This window comes from Prionailurus bengalensis, chromosome A2 (genome assembly GCF_016509475.1).
Source record: "Prionailurus bengalensis isolate Pbe53 chromosome A2, Fcat_Pben_1.1_paternal_pri, whole genome shotgun sequence".
NCBI lineage: Eukaryota > Metazoa > Chordata > Mammalia > Carnivora > Felidae > Prionailurus > Prionailurus bengalensis.
The window spans coordinates 93,264,157-93,283,492 of record NC_057348.1 but is presented as its reverse complement, the minus strand read 5'-3'; the positions used below and the strand labels follow the sequence as shown (position 1 = coordinate 93,283,492).

At 39.2% G+C, this 19,336-nt stretch overlaps 1 protein-coding gene across 1 annotated transcript; it reads right to left on the bottom strand.

The window, feature by feature from the left end:
* Nucleotides 1–652: 652 nt before the first annotated feature.
* On the bottom strand, nt 653–17,552 carry STEAP2 (STEAP2 metalloreductase). The gene is made up of 5 exons (XM_043588801.1): nt 16,941–17,552; nt 9,877–10,401; nt 6,284–6,811; nt 3,737–3,901; nt 653–1,541 (listed from the first exon to the last, which is right to left on the bottom strand). The coding sequence occupies exons 2-5, from the start codon at nt 10,366–10,368 to the stop codon at nt 1,254–1,256; spliced, it is 1,473 nt and encodes a 490-aa protein (XP_043444736.1). The 5' UTR covers nt 10,369–10,401; nt 16,941–17,552; the 3' UTR covers nt 653–1,253.
* Nucleotides 17,553–19,336: the final 1,784 nt, after the last annotated feature.

Genomic DNA, 19,336 nt, shown 5'->3' with positions numbered 1-19,336 from the left:
TTGATACCCACAGAACACTGTGAAGAATGTCAGTGCCTTTACTGACAAAAGAGGAAGCATCTAGATTGGCATCATGATGGTAATGAATGCACAAGGATGGAGCAGGGGCCATTAGCCTCATGGTTAAAACCGTAGCCTCGGAAATATGACTGTCTACATATTAAATGCTGGCTCTGGCTCTTACTAACTGTGTGACCTTGGGCAAATTGCTTTTCTGTCCTTCTGTTTTCTCCTATGTAAAATGAGGATATAACAACCTCTGTCATGGAGTTGTAAATATTAGATGGGACAGTACGAGTAAAGTGCTTACAACAGTACCTGGCATATTATAATCCCTCAGTGAACATCAATAAAATCATATACCAGAGAGTGGGGACTGGCTAATGTACAACAACATAGATCAGCTGACAAACAACCCCTTGTGTATAAACTTAATACCCTCCCTGTCACTAGAAACAACTGTAAGATTCCCTGGATTGGTACTATAGTAGAAAAATCAGTTTTGGAAGCCAAATATCACAGTCTTCTCCCAAATCAACATATTAATATGCAAATGAAACTGCTCTGTAAAAAGATAAGGAATGAAATCTTTCATAAGGTACATATTATCAGTATGTATTTCATGTCTCCTTTGCATTTCAAATACGTCAGATTCAATTTGTTTTTTTTAATTTGTGTTTGTTCACAAAGCACACTGGTTCATACAATTAATTACATTCTTCAAACCCTATCTTATGAGAAAAATATAGGAATGTTACCATTCACCCTTACCTAGATGCTAATATCACATGTCCTTTCTTAAAGTTAATGTATGATTATGTGTTTCTATTTCTTAAGCTGGATGACAATTAAAACCTTAAGTAAGCTTCAGGAAAAAAAAAATGCATCCATTCAATTATATTAACACTTAAAATTCTGCTGGTTTGTAAAGTTTTTTTAACATTAGGTTATATCTATATTATTCGCCATAAATATTTTTGCCTGATTATGGAATACAGTTTATTAAAATAACAAGAGTGTTATGGTTGTGTAAAACAAAACATATAAGTTGACCACAAAAATTCATATTGCCAAAATTGATCTCTGTGAAAATTAATTTCAAGAAAGTTCTGCCACTAATTTGATTGAGATCTTACTGTAAGGATTTCAGCCCACATCAATTTGACAATGCACTTGCAAATGAACATAAAGGAAGTCATAAAAATAATGGCATGAGCAGAATTCTATATGGCATCAATGAGCACCATTTATCATCACATTACTGTAACCCTCTCTGGTGAGAGATGAGGAACTGCTCCTCCAATACCTTCTTCCAGAAATTGGCTCTTTTCCCAACCTTTTTTAATTCTCTTTAGCTTTTGGCTTATGCATGGAAGGAGTAAAATGATCTTACCCAGAATTACAACTGAGGGCAAAACAAGAGCAAGAACAAAGTTTGGTGGTGTATAAAACCTGTAGTACTCTTCTTCAAAAGCTCGTTTCCATCCATAAATTAAAACATGGAAAGTACTTATGAGCAGAGCAACGTATCCAAGCGTAGACTTGGGTAGAGGAGGAAGAAAAAGAAACAAAGTATAAGAAGTTATTCAAACTCATATAAATTAACCTATCCAGCTACACTCATGTTTACAGTGTGCTAAAACTATTTTATCTTAAATTATTGAGCTACTCTTTGTTCTCTCCTGAATTAAAGAATTTTAATATCTTCATATATTTCATATATATTTATTTATATATCTGCACATCTTATACAAATAAGACCATACTGCATATAGCTTGATACTGTGATTATTTTATATCAAGAACTTTCTCCTCATGTCATTAAATATGAAAAATTTGACCTTAATGTTATGTAATATCCCACTGAATGGATGTGTTACAATTTACTTGACCTTTCCTTTTTTATTTATTTATTTATTTATTTATTTTTTCAACGTTTATTTATTTTTGGGACAGAGAGAGACAGAGCATGAACGGGGGAGGGGCAGAGAGAGAGGGAGACACAGGATCGGAAACAGGCTCCAGGCTCTGAGCCATCAGCCCAGAGCCCGACGCGGGGCTCGAACTCCCAGACCGTGAGATCGTGACCTGGCTGAAGTCGGACGCTCAACCGACTGCGCCACCCAGGCGCCCCGACCTTTCCTTTTTTGTTTACTCATTTACTCTGTTTCCAACAGATCATTTACTCTGTTTCCAACTTTCCTCAACTATAAGCCCTTCTCTATATCTTGGTTTATTTTCTTATAACTTGTTTCTAATAGTGGGATTACTGGTGAAAACATCTGGGTTTTCCTTAAGGATACTGATGAAAACTGCCAAACTTCTTTATGAAGGTTATCCACATTTCCACCAGTTGTGTGTATTAAAAAAATAGTATGTATGTATGTGTGTGTGTGAATGCTGAAGGGCATTCTCATTCATATACACTCCCCCCCACACCCTGCCTCACATAAATATACTAGTTGAAAGTAAACATGTAAATATTGAACATGAAAAATATTATAGTATTAGTATATAATATGAATAGCATTTCAAACATGTGGCTTTATTGACCACATTAAATGAAATTTATATTAAGAGTACTTCTGTTAGTTTATAGGTGAAAATCTAAAAGGCCAGCATTCTGGGTTCCCTAAATTATTATGTTTGATTGCTTACTTTGACAAAATGGTCTGTGTAACATTACATCAGTATAATGATGTAATGTCTAACTTCACTGGGAAAGGATCAACTAGCAGAAAATTGTCCTGTTTGGCAGTTACTCATCTCTATTTAATGATAATTTGCATCCGTCTAACACCCTTTATCAGAGGGCCTTCTATCTCTTTTCAGATGCGATTAAGCTAACAATGGGAAAAGTTTTCACATCTTCTTGCCTTCAAAAAGGAAAAGTTAATTTAGACAGGGATATGCCCTTAACTTAAATGAGTTCTTTAGATGAATTGAGCAAATAGGCAAAAACAAAATAAAATTTAGTGTACTACCCAATGACAGTCATCCACATATTGTGCTATAAACTACTTGGATACAACCAGTCCTGACTTTGTGATAATATAGGTAGGGTCTAAGTTTGAATTACATGTTTTAAAAATAGGCAAATTTATTAAATAACCATTACTAGAGAAGGTGAATTGTTTATTAAAGAACACAGTGCTACTTTGAAAACCCTTTATGTGTACTCATATACACATATATACAACTCATATATTAAATACATATACTAACAAGATCCATAAGGCTGGTTGCTTGTCATAACCCAGCAGCCCAGTTACCTAATTTCCACTGCTTGTGTTTGTGTGTATACACACACCTTTCTTTTACAATATTCAGACTCGCCTTCTCCCCAACTTGAATTCAAATTAATGAGATTTTTCTAGAAAGATCAAGGTGGCTCAAAATGTAAAATAATTATTCACTCATTGGTCTAATAACAAACTGACTTTTGGCACTAACCTTGATCTAAGCTTACCCATCCCCACTTTCATTTTTTTTCTTTTTAAAATAACCTTAACCCGTAACATAGTAAGCAGTGCTATCAGAGTCTTCTAGTAGAATCCTGTACTGGTCTTTTACTAACTAAACCCAAATGGTCCTAAGCTGGCTTCCAGCAGTTTTTGTTCCTTGAGCTACATGTATAAATGCAGCCCCAAAGGCACTCTTTTATAAGAAGCATATTTAAAATTAAACTGTATTTAACACTTAAATTCTATGCCGCCCAATCCCTCAACCCACATACCTGAATAAAACTGAATTCCCTCCAGTTTAAAGCATTGCTCACTGAAGGGATAGAGGTGACTGCCAGGAGGGAGAGTAAGCCAAGGCTCATTATGCCAAAGGAGATATACATTTCAATCCTCCAAACTTCTTCCTCGTTCCAAGAGTTCTCGATATTTGCATGAACCTGATGAGAGCAAATGTGAATTTCTTTTATTTGGCAGAACATTAACTGATTCAGCACAGTTCACTCTTGGCATGAGAATACATCATATATGGATATATTCAAGTTGCATTATTTCAATTTAAGACTATGATGGAGAACTTATTAGTGGATGTTATTGTTCCAGGTGTGGGGAAAAGAGAAGAGGGAGTTAAATAAAAGGAGGACTAAGATTCTCTCTTTCCTTGCATGTGTGTAAGGGGGTGAGTAAATCTACCATCTGCATTATAATTCACCATCATTCCTGGCCTGAAGTCCCAAGACCATGAATGCCAAGCGGTTGGTTCCAAGGTGACATAAAAAACGTACTGGCAGTTACAATTAGTTTTGAGGGACTTCTCCAAGTTGGTTTAAACTCGGTTAAATATTTTGGATACATTCTGGTCTTAGATCAACTCAGAACTCAGGAAGAGAATTTCTAAATTATGCCTCTATCTTCCTCTCTCACATGAAGAATATTTATATGTTAATTTATCTCTTTTTTCTTAACTTCTTTTCTTCAGGAAGCTGAGATTTCCATATGGATAAAATCATACCGAACGCAAATATTTATTCTCTTGAATTGCCTCATCAATATACTTTTCCAACTATTCAGTTGCCTCACTCGGATATAGTACTTCTCCAAATGTCTTTCCCTTACATTGATAATACATATATAATCAAGTCAGACTTGATTAACTCTGAATATGTGGTATTCTGCACAGGGATTACTTTTAGAATTGTCTATTTACTTAAAAAAAGGTTTATTTACATGTAAACCATATGATTAGAGTATACATCAAGGGTTGGACTCCTTGGGTTAAAGCTTTGTTTTAAATAAAATCTGTTCATGGATAACAGACTCTAACTTAAAACAGTTTAACTTTGTCCAGTTCCAGTTAACCAAGCAAACTTGAAATAAAAAAAGAAAAGCTAGTTCTGAGCATGAGGTCCCTGGAACAATCATACCAACATCCCGAAGAAAGCCACAGAGCTCCTCTGTGGAAAAAGGCTCTTGTTTGATACCTTTTTTGACATCTATACAACAATACAGAACAAGGACATACCTCGGTAGGACATACCTACAGCTTACAACCCGGATCTACCTGGCCTCCTGGTTCATTCATTCACCCCACAAATACACTTTGGGAGTGCCTTACGATGTGCCAGGCACAGTTCTAGGCATTAGGCATCTATCAGTGAACAAAATGGACAAAGGTCCCTCCCCTCATGAAATAATGTTCTGATAAGAGGAGGCAGACAACAGTAAATATAATCAACAAGGAAAACAAAGTGTATTAGGAGGTGATAAATGCTATTGAAAAGAGTGAAGGTAGAGCAGAGGAGGAGGGACTGGAGGGAGGAGGAAGAGTCTAGGGGTTGAATCAGAAGCGCATAGCAGAATTTAAAAGGGTGTCCAGGCTCAGTGTCCCTGAGAAGGTGAGATCTGAGCAAACAACTTATCAACCAGTGAGGGAGCTGGTGCAGCAGATAGCAAAGCCTTAGCATTCAGTTAGGGGAAGGGGTATTTTTACAGAGACAATGGCTTCAAGAACATCAATTTACCAAATTTTTTTCAAATAACTTTAGGTTGAAATTGTTGAAACAGGCCTAAGTATCTAGTGCTACAAAGCTGGATCATGATGCCTTGGTTCCTTATAAAACGCAAAAGCTCACATTTGTTTTGGTGCAGTGTCCTTGGCTGTCACAGGTAAATGCTACAGCAGATAACTTCAGTGAAACCCTTTATGTTACATTTGCTCAGTGGGAATTATTGAGGAAAATCATACTTGGCTCCATCATCAAGCTCCTTCCATGAAGCTTTCCCTGAGATTTTCTTGAAGAGCTAAGTGCTATAACGGTTCACCTGAGTAACTAAAGCTTCACCAAAGTATCTTTTCAGCTTTTTTGATGTCAAAAGCCTTACAAATGTATGTCTCCTGATCTTGGCTTCCTATTCTGTTTTGTATTTTCACTAGTTGTAATTTTGTCGCATATATTTACTGAGAGATGCCTCATTGTTCCATGGAACATGGCCAATTATAAAACATTAACTCACGTTTAATGCTGAAAACAATCACTGCAATCATAACATCAAAAAAAAATGAAAGAATTGAATCCTTTATTTCTGTTCTTACTCTTCAAAGAAAGGTATAGTAGCAGTTTTTATCCTAAATGATTTTGGATCAGCCACATAATTCTTAAACAGAAACACTGTGTGAAGAATAATTCTTTCCCCTCCCTAAATATACCAAAATTTCTATTACAAGATGTGTAAAAGCTCACACTACTTTAAATCTTACATTTTACAGAAATACTGATAAGGTATTTTACTAGTATCCAGTAAATAACGAGCACATTCCATACCTGCTGATAAGCCATGTTGAGAAACAAGTATCTCTCTGACCTTCTCATTGGTAAGCAGAGGCTGTAGGCAACATGGACCGAAGCGAAGAAAAAACTTAGTAATCCAAGCTGTTTTCTACACTGTAACCAGGTCTCCAACCAAGGTGGAAATTTCCTATATTTGGTGCCATAATAAAGCTGATACGCAGCTGCCAGGAGACCTGCTAGGTATACTAGGGACAGCAAAGTAATGGCAACTATGGGCAAGGTTTTATTCACAATCTCAATAGGAATCTTGTAAAAGTCACTCTGCTGGTTTCTAGCATATGGGTGTATCACATCTCTGACAAAGGAATAAAGAAAGAAAAACGTGGCTAGACTTATGGCTACCACCACTGGCCCTCTCCAGAGAGTAAATAGTCGCAGGGGTAAATTTTCAATCTCCCTGGCTGATGATAATGATCCCAAGTCAACAGGAATGAAATTCAGCTGACGGGCAAGTTCAATAACCTGTTGTCGAGCTTGAATATTGTTGCTGCATATATAGACCTGCGGCAAAAACAAAAGACTCATCATTACTATTGTTTGTAAAAATGGTGACAGTGACGATCACATGCTCCACTTCACCCATGGAACGTCATTTGTGACGACCTTGAGGGATGCAAAAAGTTAAGGAGGTAAAGCATTTATTAACATATTTGTCTATTTATTAATAGGTTAAAACTGTCATAGAAACAACAAAGTCCTTGCTACCTGTGATGACCTGAAAATAAAATGCAGAACAATCCTGCTAGAGCCTGGGATCGGGAAGTCCTCACGGGAAGAAAGCCAGGAGGAAAGAAAGGTTTCTAGACCACGTGTTTCGGCAGCAGTGGCACGGTAAGGTTGAGGTGGAGTTTGGGCTGCTGGCCCTCTCCTGCCCACTCCAGCTCTCACTCTCACAGGTATCAGGGTGGGGTTGGCTTCCTGGACTTTCGAGCACAATATTCAGTTCTAGGACTGTAGTGATTCTGTCTAGTAGAGGGATTACAAGTACTGTCCTTTATAGATATTCAGCAAGAGAGAAGATGGGCATGAACTCTGGGTGGTTGAATTTGCAATTAAAATCTCTAACTTATGTCACAATGACGTACTATTTATAAAATTTATCTTTGGTTTAGAAACTGATTGACCAAGTATCTGAAGAACCATGAATCTCAAGTTATTATTATTATTATATTATTTCACTGGTCAGAATATGAAATTCTTTCATCTATAAATAGTGATACTATACCTATGTGGGGGAAAAATGGTATTATAAGGTTTAGTTAATTTAAATAGTAAAGCAACTGCCATTTTCTAACACTAAGATGTTACCTCTGTATAATATAATGATGTGATGGGTGGGGGGTGAAGGTGGACTTTCAAACTACACAAACCTCTTAGATAAATTACTGTAATTGAGAATTCAACAAGTATTTGTGAATTGTCACCAATTCACTGCTGAAGTGAGCCAGTATAACTTCTGGGGAGGTCATCTTACTCAGGGCTAGAAAAATATTGCTATAAAATCTCTGGGTAATGTTTGGGGAAAACAAATTCCTAAATATATCCCTGAAGATATTTATATAAGGTCTCTGGAACAGACCACACTAAAATATTTGCATGCTAAAATTTGCATTATGCTAATAATGTAGAGCTCTTCCAATTATTAATTCTACTTAACATTAACCAGAGGAGTATCTGTACTATTATAGTATAGTATCTATAGTATCTATACTATTATACAAATGTTCACAAATTTCTAAAATGGAGTGGGGAAGAATTCCAAAGAAATAAGGAAAAGCATTCTAAGGTAATTTATGACAGTTTTGACAATGGTGACTTTTTTTTTTTACTTCTTGTTAAAAAACCCTAAAGTAATAAAATTTAATTATAGATATAACCTATAAACTATAACATTTATATAAATTTAAATAAATTTAAAATTTATTTAATTTATAAACCTAAACGTATAAATCCAACTTTTGTAATAAAGGCAGAGGGCCAAGAAATACAAACAAAACTATTTCTGTAACTCACTTTAAATTTAATTATTTGTTCCACAGTTGTTGTTAATGAATTAAAATTATCAAGGGGTGCCTGGGTGGCTCAGTTGGTTAAACATCCGACTCTTGATTTCAGCTCAGGTCATGATCTCACAGTTCATGAATTCAAGCCCCACACTGGGCTCTGTGCTGACAGAGCCTCTCTGCTCCTCCTCTCTCTCTGCTCCTCCCCTGCTTGCTCTCTCTGTCTCTCTCTCAAAATAAATGAATAAATAACAATTATCACAATTATGGGCAAAGGATTAAATTTAGGTTTAAATTTAAACAAATTTAAATTTGATATGTATCCATTCCTAAACTTTGATAGATATACAAAAGAAAAAAGGATTTAGAAATGACCTTTGGAAAGCTGGAAAGTATATAATCTTTTCCAACTCTTCCAAATCAAAGACCTGAAAGTGAATGGTTACCATGACTGGATATGCATGCAGTGGTATAATACTTGAATTTATTTCTTAAGGCATTTAATCTAAGGCATGAACTGTCTTTATCGACAAAAATAAAAAAATCGACAAAAAAACAAAAATAAAAACACAAAAAAGTCTTTTACCACCATGCTTAACTATGATGCATGACTACACCTTTAAAAGATTTTTAAGGTGCACTATTTTACACGTTTACTTCTAAAGGTTCTCATTCCATATAGGCATTGATGGAGCTCCCCATCTGCTTTATTCTCAAGTTGAACTAGATAGAACCCATATACTAAAAAAGAACTTAAGAAATCCAGCCTGCCTCTCCACACAGATTAAAATTTACACTTTAAATAAAATGGGCTGCACTATTTTAAATTCTATGAAGAATCTATGTAAAGTAAAAAGGTACTACTAAAGAATTCTTCTTGAGGATCCTACTAAATAGTGTTTCATATGCAGATGGAATCCTGTTATCAAACAGCTGCCAGGAAGGAGAAGGGAGGAAGAAAGTTTGGGAGATAGAGGAAGAAAAAAGATATGTTTGTTATTGTTTCTGTTTTTGTGGAAGCCAGGAGAGACTCAAGGCAATGTGGCCCATTATTCATCAGCCAACTTTGCCTTTCCCTGAATTAGCTCGTGACAGGAAAAGTCAAGTGACAGGAAAATCCAAATAATTTTCTTAGCTTTCCACATTATTTTATAGGGGTAGAAATGTACCCTTACAAGGTCAGGACACGATTTTTCAGATGCTCCTATACAGTTTTCAAAATGATAATCCTTGGAGAGTCAGAATTTGCTTTTTAGAAGTATGACTTTTTTTTCACCACTTAAATTAGGGATTAGGAGGTACAAACTTCTAGTTATAGAATAAGTAAGTCATGGAGATGAAAGTAGAGATAGGGAACATAGTCGATAGTATTGTACTAATATGTGGTGACAGATGGTGACTGCACTTCTCGTGGTGAGCACCGAGTAATGTACTGAATTGTCAGATCACCATGTTGTACACCTGAAACTAACAGAACACTGTATGTCAACTATACTTCAATAATTAAAACAAAGAAAAGAAAATTTAAAAACAAATTAAAAAAAAAACACAAAAAACACATACCTGCCGGCTGGCATCCTTAGGTCCTAACTGAAGTGCCCAAGCTGAGACAACATTAAAGCCTTTGACAATCAGGGAATCTGGGAATAATGAAGCCAAATATTCAGCGTTGGATTCTGGATATTGGTTTATCCTCATGTTATTGCTCACATCAATCAGGATTTTACCCACAAGCAGATGTCTCAGGTCCCACAGGGAGGTGTAATGTTCTCTATGTATAGCAATAAATATTATATTTGTTTTTGTCAGAGCATCTTCATGATGAGTGACATCTACCACATGAGGAAAAAATTCGGAAGCAAACTTAGGATTTCTACTTCCTATAACCACATGATAGCCACATCTAATAAGTCGAATCGTCAGCGATTTGGCAAAATCCCCACTTCCAATGACACCCACGGTGACCTTCCTTGCATCTTTGATACCATTGATGCCATTAGGCAAAAAAGTTTCGCTAAGGTTCTTAGGGCTTCCCATCATAGAGATCGATTCCATGATACAGGCTCTTTCAAGATCACCAGAGATATCCTAGGGGAGAGAAAATAAAATCTTCATCAATTACTTATGACCAAACATTCAAACACTTCTAGACATTAAAATACTACCTCTCATTTCTAGAGGTGAAATATTTTGGCAAGGTGTATAAAACCTAGAACCCAGCAAGACACAATTTGTAAACTAAAAAAGGATGTCAGAGTAGAAAAATGAACTGTCACAAAGTTGATATGCTAAAGTGTGGCTTCTAAATTTTTAATGGACACATGAATCACCCAAGAATCTTATTAAAATGCAGATTCTGACTCAGTAGGTCTGGAGTGAGGCCCAAGATTCTCCATTTCTAACAAGGTGATGCTGATGCTGCTGGTTTGCTGACCCCTCGTTGAGCAGCAAGACACCATGGCACAAAAGGAACCGACTGAAGTTTTCACCTAGAAACATGGTTCTAACAAGTCTGATTCCCCAGTTTGGCAACAGATCAGAGGGAACCAATCAGAAATGCCACTAGAGGTAGAGGGGACCTTGCTGGCATGTGACAGCTCACATGACAACAGAAGACAAAAAAGCCACAAAAACCAAAAAACTATTTAAACTAAAACTGGCTAGAATCATTTAGGATGGAGTCAATCAATGATCCTATACACCTCCACAGCTAATGAGTGACTTTATTCTTAAATGAGAGATAAATCAGCTAATAAAAAATGAACCCCTGTATTTAACTAAGAGTTAAAGAAAAACAGGCTTTAAAATATAACAAAGGATTCCACTGACTTCTGTCATTCACCCTATATCCTATACTTTACTGAGAAAGACAGCTTCTCGATGAAAACAGGGTTAGTAATGTGTTTATGGTCTTAAATTACACAATACTGGGGCGCCTGGGTGGCGCAGTCGGTTAAGCGTCCGACTTCAGCCAGGTCACGATCTTGCGGTCCGTGAGTTCGAGCCCCGCATCTGGCTCTGGGCTGATGGCTGGGAGCCTGGGGCCTGTTTCCGATTCTGTGTCTCCCTCTCTCTCTGCCCCTCCCCCGTTCGTGCTCTGTCTCTCTCTGTCCCAAAAATAAATAAACGTTGAAAAAAAAAATTAAATTACACAATACTTATGAAATCTTTTTCTTCCCCTTTTATTTGTTGGCTTCACAGAATAGGATGCCGTTTATTTTCCCTGAAAAAATTTATCAAATTCTTTTTTACTTAAGTGAGTAACATAATGACTTGCTCAAGAAGACACATCAGATGGCCATGAATCAGTGTCACTGCTGGATCTGAACAAAAAACACTCTTCTACTCCATCCCCATTGCGCAATGTCTTTTATGCTTACAGCAGATGTAAGCACCACAGAGGATTTAATGGATTTTACAGGAACAGGTAGAATGCTTCAAAAAACATGTTTTTGGGGTTTTAATTAAATGACATTTGAAATGTAGAAGAAAGCCAGAAAAACTCAACTTCTTACCCTAGAAATGGATCACAATGACTCAAAAAACCTGTAAGTTAATCTTCAGAAAAACAATAATAATATTGCCTAATACTCACATAACACATTCTATCTGCCAACTGTGCTTTTTTTATTCACTGACCGAACCCTGCAACCACTCTGTGAGACAGGTGCTAATGTTGCCATGCCCACTGTGAACAGGAGGCACCAGACATGCAGTAGATGACTAATTTGTCCAAGGTGAAAGGTGAGAAAGTCAGGGAGCCATGATTAGAACCCATGCAGTCCAGCTAAGGCATGTTGTCACTTTGGTGCACGTCAAGAATTTAAGAGAGGGCTTTTTCTTTGAGTGGGGGGTGACATGGAACAGTTAGTTATGGTTGTGCTCAACCACGGAGTAGTATATTCTCCTTCTCTGGCCGTGGTTTGCTCCTTAGCATTAGCTAGTGATCTTAATGTCTAACTCAGATCCTGGGAAGGGAGAAAACTCCCTATTTTTGAATCTATTACACGTTTCCTTTCACACTTTTCAAGATAGAAGGGGGTGGTAATTATCTGCTTCCCATGCACTCAGAAGGCCAGGCAGAGGTCAGAGGCACCAGAGTAATACAAACCATCAACATCCTCTTGGAGAAATCATGGGCTATCTTGGGAATCAAGAGCAGTTAAAAAAAAACAGATATAATTAAATCAATGGTCATTTCATTCAACAATGCAAGGTGAACTGGCCAACTTGACCCTAATCGTATATGTTACCTAAGGGGGAAAGAGTTATTAGACTCACACATAGGAACCCAAGTGTCCTGTTTCCCAGTCCTGAGTTCTTCTGAGTAGAGATTGTGGCATCTCCTAAATACGAAAACTGCCCCACTGGCGTGACGTGAGGTTTGCTGACTCTGCTTGGTGCTATGGGAGTAGTAGGGGATCCCAGCACTTGAGTAAATGAAGATGCAGAATTCCAATCTCAGAGCTGCTTCTTCCCACACGGGAGAATGGCCTGCTAAAGCAGTGGTTCTCAGCTCTTGCTGCACACTGACATGACCTGAGGAGCTTTCAAACCCAACGATACCCAGTCACCTCCACCACTCCACCCATTTTTGTTTAACTGGTCTGCAGTCCAGCTTGGGCATCAGGATTTGTTTCTTTGTTTCTGGAGATCATCAAGTGTTTTAATTAAATGCAGCCACGCTTGAAAACAACCCTACTAAAAGATTCAGGATTGAAGCTAATACTTAAATTTGGTATTTAGAAAGAACAAAGGTGGCTTTTTGATCCTCAATTATGCTCGTTTTTACACTGTTGTTCGTAATAATGAAAAGTAACACTAGCAAGAGAGTAACGGTTGCCCTCTGGAGCAGAGGAAGCTGAGGAAATGCACGCTGTCCTTTCCCCTCTCCTTCTTGGGCAGGAGCAGAATCAGAAGGTCCACTCACTATTTTGCAATTTCCCTTTTTCCACTTTCTGGAAAGGGCAGTACTGCTCTTTAAACTGTGTTATCCCACTGCCTGGCATACTTTGTTCCTGTTGTTTCATCACATTCAACATTCGGAATGGTCAGTGATGGTATCTTTTCTTTCTGTCTGCAAAGGGACTCCTCAACTCTCCAGGCATCAGGGGTTCTGCTGATTGGAGCAAATGGGAGTTACTGACTTGCTCTGGAATAATGTCTATCAAACTTTAATGTGAATATGATCACCTGAGATCTTGTTAAAATGCACTAGGTCTGGTGTGAGGCTCAAGATTCTGTGTTTCTCCCAAGCTCCTGGGTGATGGCCCTGGTCCTTGTAGTTTATGGGCTATAATTTGATTAGCAAGGTCCTGGAGTCTCTCTACCTTCTCAGATCAAAGAATTGAGAAGACTATGTCATTTATGGAAAGTTTTGTTTGTGTGGTGTTGAGGAGAAAAGACAGGCTGAGGCCTCCGAAATCACCTTGTTTCCTGAGTCTCAGTTTCCTTTGTTAAATAGAAAACAAAGAGGTTGTACTTGACTCCTGCAGTCCAATACTAAAATCCTTTTGTCTCCAAGTCTTAAGGCTATATAATAATAGTTATATCACTACTTTATATTTCACACTGTGACACTTCAACTTTATGAGCTCGATTTAAGTGTGATATAAGTAGCACATGGGTGGGTTCCTTGAAATTTCAAGGTCACAGTTTTTCTTGAATGGCCATTCAACTTGCTGTTTGCATTTAATACTTGAAGTGTATTTACCATCAAGGTAAAAGAATTGGATTATACTCAGCTATGTGGCCTCCCTCCTAAAATTTTGTTTAGAAGAGTTTCCTTGACATTCCTCTGGCTGAATGGCAGCTGTTATGCTACATAAATAGAACCTAATTTGTTTCACATATAAACATCTAGGGCATTCATTATTGATGACAGTAACTCTGAAAAGGCTGACCTCAGATATCTTGATAACATTCACAACCTGATGATTTAGATATGCTACCAAGAAAATGTAATCCCCCAGGGCCATGATGTAGGTGTATTTTTGACTTTGCAAGGCCACATCTGAACCTTTCTTCTCCTCTCCTGCAAACACTCGGCTCCACTGAGGCTCGTGGCACCTCATAAAACTTTCTTATAAGCACTGCTTTTATCTACTGACTTCTAGCTTATTCTTTATCACTAGTGCCTTTGGCCCCCAATACATACACAGTCTTCCTCTCTACACCAACAGTGGTCATCCTTCTCCAGTATGTCATCATTCAAATGGATAAACCATTCAACCTCATGGCCTCTTGTTTCTGTCACTTATTCATCAAAAATAATGAATCTCTGCCTCCACCCCACTCAGTCACTCATTTTCTGAGCCTTCCAAAAATCCTAGTCAAATATTCAAAGTGATAATTCTAGACAGCAGAAGAAATCTGATGCATTGACCCACTGTTTTATCACTCTCCTTCGACCTCCTCCTGGTTTCTCTTTACCCATCCTAAATTCCAAAGGATATAATTATTGTCACTTGCTTAAAAAGATTAACTCTTGTTAAGGACTAAATGTTTGTATCCCTCCCCGCCCAAATTCTTATGTTGAAATGCTAACAATGGGAAGGTATCAGATGGTCTGGATTTTATAAGGTGATTAGGTCATGAGGGTAGAACCCTCTTGAATGGAATTAATGCCCTTATAAAATCGACCTCAGAAAACTCTTTCTCTCCTTCTGCCATATGAGGACAAGATGATAGTCCATGAACCAGGAAGTGGTACCCGAATCTGTTCTGTAAATAAGAATGCAATAAATATTCTTGGGGCACCTGGGTGGCTCAGTCAGTTAAGCATCTGGCTCTTGATCTCAGCTCAGGTCTTGGTCTCAGGGTTATAGGTTCAAGCCCTGTGTTGGGCTCCATGCTGGGCGTGGAGACCACTTAAAAAAAAAAAAAGAATGCAATAAATAATCTTTGTTGAATGTATCCAAAAAAAATGTGAGGTCCAGGGGCACCTGGGTGGCTCAGTTGGTTAAGTGTCTGACTTCAGCTCAGGTCATGATCTCGCGGTCCGTGAGTTTGAGCCCCGCGTCAGGCTCTGTGCTGACAGCTCAAAGCCTGGAACCTGCTTCAGATTCTGTGTCTCCCTCTCTCTCTGCCCCTCCCTCACTCACAGTCTGTCTCTGTCTCTCAAAAATGAATAAACGTTAAAAAAAAAAAACCGCGAGGACCTAAAGAGATGTAAAAAGTCTATAGGTAAGATCCCTCTCTTTGCTGATCAAGACATGGTAGCCCAAAGTGAGTAAGTGATATGCCAGTGTCATGGTCACTGGCTGAGCACAGAAAAAACATCCTGATGTTGATTGTCCTGATTGTGTCCTTTATTGAAACCTCAGTCCTAGTGTTTCAAACTGGTGTACCCTCTTTCTCACCTTTCTTACTTATTATCCTTTCTTTAAAAATGTAGTTGCCTTCGTCTGTGCTTTTTCAGTATTAAAATATAATTATGCTCATTCATTACCAGTATTATTTTCCATGTCTCCAGTAAAATAAAAAGTGACTTGAATACAGTTTTTCATTCCCTTTTTGCACAATTAGCTCAATTTATCATTGTTTATAAAAGTGTCTCAACCTCTTACCCCCTCTGAAAGACTGACTAGCTAAGAAAAAGAAATTGCAAACCATTTCTAAATACCCTGCAAAATATCTAGGATGAGTATTTTTCTTCTGTAAATAGCTTTTAATCTATGAAACAACAGAGGGGGAAATGCTGAGTAAAAAATACAAAACAAAACAAAAAACACTTCCTGAAAGAAAAAATAAATACAGCAGATCAGCACAACAAAGAAATAATAAAGGTGGTAAGAGTGTGTGGGGGTGGAGTTGCGTGAGATGGGGTGGAGGAGGTGGTTTGGAGAGAATTTTCAGGGTTCCCAGTAGTGGAGCTGCTACCAGGACTCAATCTAATCAGTCTTGAGGGTGGGGGAAGAGGCAGGAGTTCAAATTCAAATTCTGCTTCTCCCAATTTCACCCGCAGTGATGAGTGATAATAACCATGGCTCGGAATAAGTTTTTCCATCTAAAAAATGAACTGCCTGAGGAGTAAAAACTGACACCAATCCTTCTCCAAGGGGTGGGGAAGATAATAAATGGAAATCTCTGGACAAAATTCTCTTTATCTCTCTGCTCTATTTTAAGAGCAAGATTTTTAGGGCATAATTTTCAACAAGTTTTGGCTGAGGCTGAACACAAGGCTGAAAGACGATTTAGGACACTCAAAGAAGCAGCCAATTACCTCCTAACACATAATGGCCTAAACACCCCACGGATGCATAATTGGCTAATAAACAGAATGACTACTAGAAATACTTTTTCCGCAAAGCAGCGCCGCGTGATACTCAGTGAGATGCGTTACATGAACCCAAAGTGGTAGGTAGACGATCAGGAAGGCTAAGGTAACCTGCCCGTCCTTTCCCTTTGGGGCACATCCTACCTGGGACGATGTCTCTCCTGGCCTTTCTCCTGGGCCCAACGTCAGGACTTTCTGGGAGCTCGTGGAAGACCAAGAGGAGTAGAGGGCGGAATAGGTGGAACAGACACCCTTCTCCACCCTTCCCACTCCTGCAGGCGCCGACTGCATCTTGACCCTCAACTCCGCCGCCACCACCTGGTCTCGCGCTCCTACCCGACCCGCTCACCTCTGCGCCTCCCGCGCCGGGCAGGGACGAGCCTGGCAGCTCTGCGGACAAGGCGCCGACACCCCAGGGGCTCGTCCGCGCTCTAGGGCCTAGGGACCGCGCCTCCGACCGGCGGCTGCAGGGTGGCTGCCGCGGCAGTCGCGCTCCGGCGGCTTCCCCGCCTCCCCGAGCTGGATCGCGTATTGCCGGAGAGGAGGAGGACGAGGGAGGCGCGCAGAGGCCGGCCTCGCAGTGACGCGCCGCTAGGGGCTGCGCGCGGGGAGGGCGCTGAGCGGGCCGGGAAAGCGAACTGGAGGGCCCAGCGGGCGGAGGTGTGGAGCCGTGCGGCGTCTGGAGGAGTCGGGGAGCTCGGCGGGGTCAGGAGAGGGCGCGGAGAGAGCTGGGGAGGACGGAGAGAGAGCGCCGACCCAGGCAAGCGGTGCCGCGGGGAGCCCGGCTGCCTCGCTCCAGCTTTGAGTATCCCCTGGACTGGGAGCTGCTGAGTATCCGCCTCTCGCCTGCGGCCCCCACCCTGCCCTCCGTCTCCGCAAGGCTCCCCCTCGATTCCTTTAAAAAAAGCTCTAGAAAAATCAAGCCCACTTTTCTACTCCACTGCTTTTGTGCTGCGTAGTCTCCTTTCCACTCTAGACTTTGCTTTTTATTACGCCGTGCACCACCCCCTCCCCGTTCCCTCTTCCATACTCTCAGTTCCTGACAAGTCTCCAAAAAACTGCGCTTTATTTCCTCTGCGTGTTCCTTCCCTCACCTTTACCCACCCAAACCGTCTTTTGTCTGGATTGTGTCCTTGTAATAAAATGTTTAGAAATGCCCTTTCATGAACCATATTTAAAAACTCCCTCAGATAGAAGGATCCTCACAGCCTGCGGAATGCAGATTAGTCTGTTGACTTTGACCTTTACTGTAGCTGGTGCCGAGCTAGCTGTGGAGTTGGGGAACAGAGGGGTTAGACAGGGAGTCAGGAGAACTGTGTTCCTAGGAAAGCCACTTAACTCTTGGGGCCTCAATGGCCTTGAATGCCCAGGGAATCTCTGAGCTGTAAGGACTCTTTTGGCTTTGGGATTGTAAATTTTCTCCCTGCAGATTACCTAGTCAGGACTCCTTTATCTTTTGCAAGAGATCTTTATTTTCACAATTAAAATCAATTTGGGAAAATTCTCAAATTTGGGTAACTTTTTTTTCATACGTTAATTCTCATTTCAGCAAATTAAGTTTAAAAATGATCTCTCCTGGTGGTTTATTAACCGGAGGTGGGGGGGAACCGAGAAGGGGGTCTCTGATCGATCATTGGACAACTGCACTTTCCCCTCTGTAGTCCATTCACAGATTAACCTTTGCAAATGCTGGTTTGGAAATACATTCTTTGTTTGACTTGACATTTGCCCCGTCCCCTACCGCCAAATATTATTAAGGTCTAAAGTTTAGGCATAAGCTAAGCTTTTAGTGATGTTGGGGTGTTGACAGCTGGTGAAATTCTTTCCATTTTGGTGACTGGAAAAAAAATAGTTAAATTTTATACCAATTTTTATTATTTTGCTTCAATTGTACTCTCAATGAAATTAGCATTTTTTAGCACTCTGGAGGACAAGGGGAGGAAATTCATGAATCTTAGTTGTTAATGAAAAGCATGCAGCTTCCTCATGTGTTTTTTTTAGAAAAAACAATAGCATTATAAACTTTCACAAAGGGTTATTTAAAAATGAAGCATTTTCTAACTATCCTAAAACTGTTAATTATTGTGCAAAACATGTAGGTAAACCATATATTTTATTATTATTATTATTAATTATTTATCCTTAAAGATTTTATTGTTTTAAGTAATCTCTACGCCCAACCTGGGGCTCGAACTCACAACCCCAAGATCGAGAGTCATATGCTCTACCAACTAAACCAGCCAGGCACCCCTAAACCATGTATTTTAAGTATTTTTAAAAGCTATCTTAACATTGGACTATCCCCCTCCCACCCAAAGGTCAAGTTGTATGCAAAATCACTTAAAAGAGAATCAGTCAATAATTTGCAATTGCCACAAGGAATATCTGCTTTTCATATTTGAACTATTAAATATCCCTGATGGAAAATCTCATGTTGCCAATTGTGTCCCCCAAAATTGTTGGCATTGATGCAAAGCATGATTCCTTTCAGCTTATTCCAGGGTAACTGAAATTTTTACTACTGTTTTTCAGTTGGAGTTTTAGAATATAAAAATTATTTTGCAAGATTTTTCCAGGTCATGATGTGCTCTCTGAGAAATCTCTACAGTTCCCTGAAGTAGTAATTGATTCCACTCAAGTGCAGCAATAATTTTATTAAATGGATCTCTAGTGGCCTAGAGGTGTTAACACAAGTTTTTTTGAAGTTCTTACACAATTGAGTAACTTTAGAATGGTAGTTCTTAA